Source organism: Macadamia integrifolia, chromosome 11 (genome assembly GCF_013358625.1).
Source record: "Macadamia integrifolia cultivar HAES 741 chromosome 11, SCU_Mint_v3, whole genome shotgun sequence".
Lineage (NCBI taxonomy): Eukaryota > Viridiplantae > Streptophyta > Magnoliopsida > Proteales > Proteaceae > Macadamia > Macadamia integrifolia.
In genome coordinates, this window is record NC_056567.1 from 26,823,135 (window position 1) to 26,826,991 (window position 3,857).

A 3,857-nucleotide genomic window follows, 5' to 3' on the forward strand; every position below is an offset into this window, starting at 1 on the left:
CTTCTATATAATGTGAAATTTCACTTTATAATTTTCTTCTATAGTGGCATGACCCCAATTTGGTAGGGCCGAATATTCAGTGGTTGCCACAAATCAAGCCATGTGCTAAGGCCATATAATTCAAATCGTTACTCTAACCATGAATTTACTCAAAATCCCCATATTGGGATCATTACAAGTTGACCATTCGTTTCCCAGGCTTTCATGAATGGCCATAACAAATGCACATGGCATCATTCATTCTTAAAGTTTTAAATTATGTGCTTCAAAAAATATAAAAGAGGAACGTGAGATTCCTAAAGTATGACGGTTCTCTACGTTTGTAATTCCAATTTGCTAAACAAAGACAGTAAAGAAAATTTTTTAGGGAAAAAAAATCTTGCTTTATCTGTTACTATATATATAAAACAATCTATTTTTGATTTCATTTCTAAAATAAAAAGGTTTCCTATAATAAAACCTTAATCCAAACAGATATTTACCAAGACAATTTGAGAATAGAATCCTTCCAAAAAAAAAAAAAGTAGAAATTAATCAGTCGATGCTCTTCACTGGGCGACCAGTCTCCATTTCGTAACCCCCAATCACATCTTCATCAGGAATGTACTTTCCCCAGTACCAGTGTCGCTTCCACACTCGTGACATCTCTTCAATGGGAACCCCCTTAGTCTCAGGCAATAAGAAGTAGATGAAGATGGTCATAACGAAAACCCAACCAGCAAAGAAGAAGAAGAGCCCGAATTTCAAATGGCACAGCATAGTCAAGAACACCTGTGCTATAATGAAGGTGAAGATCATGTTCGTTGCAACATTGATACTCTGTGCTGCAGATCTTATCTCCAATGGGAATATTTCACTGGGCACCAACCATCCCAACGGACCCCATGACCAGGCGAACCCGGACACATAGATGCAAATGAACAACACAACAATAATGGCGTATCCCTTGGACAGATGATCCGCTTGTCCACTAGTACCGAATTTCATACCTATCAGAATTGCCACTGCGATCTGTGCAAGAAATTGAATCAAACAGTTAGAAGACACTGAGAGTCAGAATACTAATTTTTTTTTGAATATTTATAATCACATTTAAGGGTAGTACCTGGCAGATGAACATTTGGATTCCGCCCTCCATGAAGAGCTTTCTTCTGCCCCAGTTATCAGCCAACATAATGGAGACGAATGTCGCTAGGACGTTAACCATACCGGTGATCACAGCAGACATAAGAGACGCGTTGTCTCCAAAGCCAATTGTTTTGAACAGTACAGGAGCGTAAAACATGATCACATTGATCCCGGTAAGTTGCTGGAAGAAGGGGATCATGATGGCCATGGTGAGGTGGGGTCTGTATTTCGGCTCTAAGATGTTTCTCCATGGGTGCTCCACCTTCTTTGATGCTTCGCTAGCAGCAACCAAGTCTTCAAACTCATCATCCACATCGGGTGTGCCACGGATTTTTTGGAGCTTCTCTTTGGCAACCTCTCTCGAGCTTCTCTCAATGAGGGAGTTTGGGGTATCTGGGAGGAAAATAGATCCAATGGTGATGATGGCAGCAGGGACAGCGGCGCCGCCCAAGCTCACACGCCAACCCCATCCTCCCTCAATCTTAGCCGTAAAGTAGTTAATCAGGTTAGCGAAGAGTATACCCAGAGTGATCATAAGTTGAAACCCAATGTTGAGTGCACCACGAAACTTGTAGGGAGCCATCTCGGAGAGGTAGAGTGGTACAGACTGTAAAAAAACAAAAAAACAAAAAAAAAAAAAAGATTATTATTCATAGACTCCAATTCTACCATTCTACCCAATAGCTTTTCCCCAAAAGTAACGGCTTAATGGGCCCAAATCAACACCAGTAGGACAATAAAAGAGCAGGGATGATGCAAAAGGAGGGGCCACATCTTTTTGAAAACCGCAAAAAAACAAAGAGAAACGAAACCTTATGTGCGTTGTAGCACTAAAAATATCACCGGAAAACTGGAGCACGTGAGGTGTAAAACGACGACTTACAGCTCTGGTTTCTATCTAATTGGGATTAGGAAAGCTTCATCACTTGACTTGGTTTTAAACCGTTACAGTCGACGTTGTTGAATATTGGAGTATAAACGTCACAAAGGAAAGAAACAGGGAAAAGCAAGACTTGACCATCGATAAAAAAACGAACAAGTTTCTTAATAATAATCTAATTAAATAGCAGAAGTTGTACAGTACAGTACAAAAAGACAGACGTTAGGAGTGAAAACAGAGCAGGAAGAGTGGGGATCTGAAATAACCACAAAAATTGAAATAATTTAGGATGAGGTTAGAGGTAAGTATCAAAAATTTCTTTTGAATTCGAAGAATTACGATCAATTATTCCGAGAAAACTATCAAAAACCAGTAAAAAACAGACCGATCTGAAGACAAAAATTGAATTTCAGAGAATAAAAACGTAGCGACAAACTGAAACTCTGAAAGAACGTATAATTGATACTTATTCCCAACGAAAGAAAACGATGGAAGCAAAGTAGAAGATAACTTAGAATCTCGAGGAAAATCTCGCCAGTAATCGCAACAAGGATTTAAAACAAAGGCTCTTCATAATAAAACGCGGAAAATTTTGTAGAAAAATGAAGAACAGAAACAGAAGAAAAATAAACTCAAACAGATCAGCAAGCAAAAACAGAGTTAAGGATAAGTGTATTCACCTGATTAGCAAATCCAATACCAATACCGAGTAGTATACGACCGATAATAAGCATGGCGACATCCTTAGCACCTGCATTGATACCAGCTCCGGCGAAGAAAACCACACCTCCAAATAACATGGAAATTTTCCGACCAAATTTTCTCGTGACAGTGGACGCACAAACCGACGCCACCAGAGCAGCGAGGTACAAAGAGGAAGTAAACATTGTGAGAATCTGACTGTCAAATTTACAATACTGATTCGTGGACTTATCACCTTTCTCCTTATGATACACAGAGGGGAAGAACTTTGACAGAAAAGAATCCATAGATGTCACTCCACCTAAAACCATCAAAACCTCCACAGATCAGAGAAACGAAGCATAACCAAAAGATCAATAAAACATAACTTGAGATCTCTGAGATTCTTACCAGAAATACCAATATCGTAACCAAAAATTAGACCACCAGAAGCGGCAATGATACAAGCCAAGACGACGTACATAGTAAGCTTTCCAGGGTAGTCCTTGCCCGCCCCGTTGGCGGAAATAACCACACCTCCCGCCATGATCTCTTTCCTTCTTCACTCACACCTTGACAATGTTGCAGAAGATACCAAAAAACAAATCCAAAAAAGAAAAAGAAGAGGAAGACTTGAAACAGAAAAACCGAAGAGAGGAACAAAGGAGGTTGGAGAAGAAGACTATGAGAGATTTTAGGTCAGCACTGGAGGGTCAGTATTTATCGAGAGAAAAAAGAAAAACCGAGTAAAACGCTTAGCTGTCCCATTGGATTATTTCCAAATTTGATTGGATAAAAAGGCATCGGTGAAGTGGATTATGGTAGACTGGTAGTAATGTCTAATTACCAAACTACCCTCTAAAACGTAATTATCCACTCCAAATTCCCAATGAACTGATTGGTCTTAGTGGCGACATTAAGGTCAATAAATTCGAAGGACCAAAACACCCTCGCTCTATGAATTAATGACATAATCGTTGGTGGGGTGTCAATCGGTCGGTTGGGTCTAGCTTGGTTGTGGTTTGATTTATGTTTGGTTTTAGTTTTTTATATTGGTTTGTAATTAGGTTGGTTTCGATTTTTTAACCAAATTATGTTATATTTGCCATACGAATCTATGCAAAATTTGATTTCTTAACAAATTATTTTTGGTTTTTTATTAATTTGG

At 39.0% G+C, this 3,857-nt stretch overlaps 1 protein-coding gene across 1 annotated transcript; it reads right to left on the reverse strand.

Moving 5' to 3' along the window:
- Positions 1–401: 401 nt before the first annotated feature.
- Positions 402–3,390, reverse strand: LOC122094222 (sugar carrier protein C-like). Its single transcript, XM_042664953.1, has 4 exons — positions 3,101–3,390; positions 2,689–3,011; positions 1,106–1,735; positions 402–1,011 (listed from the first exon to the last, which is right to left on the reverse strand). The coding sequence occupies exons 1-4, from the start codon at positions 3,234–3,236 to the stop codon at positions 535–537; spliced, it is 1,566 nt and encodes a 521-aa protein (XP_042520887.1). The 5' UTR covers positions 3,237–3,390; the 3' UTR covers positions 402–534.
- Positions 3,391–3,857: the final 467 nt, after the last annotated feature.

Excerpts from the sequence above, each read along its gene's own strand:
- LOC122094222 (XM_042664953.1), bottom strand. The coding sequence starts at position 3,236 with ATGGCGGGAGGTGTGGTTATTTCCGCCAACGGGGCGGGCAAGGACTAC. Across the intron at positions 1,736-2,688 it reads GTATTGGATTTGCTAATCAG|TCTGTACCACTCTACCTCTC; the intron begins GTGAATACACTT and ends GTTTTTTTACAG. Across the intron at positions 1,012-1,105 it reads TCCAAATGTTCATCTGCCAG|ATCGCAGTGGCAATTCTGAT; the intron begins GTACTACCCTTA and ends TTTCTTGCACAG.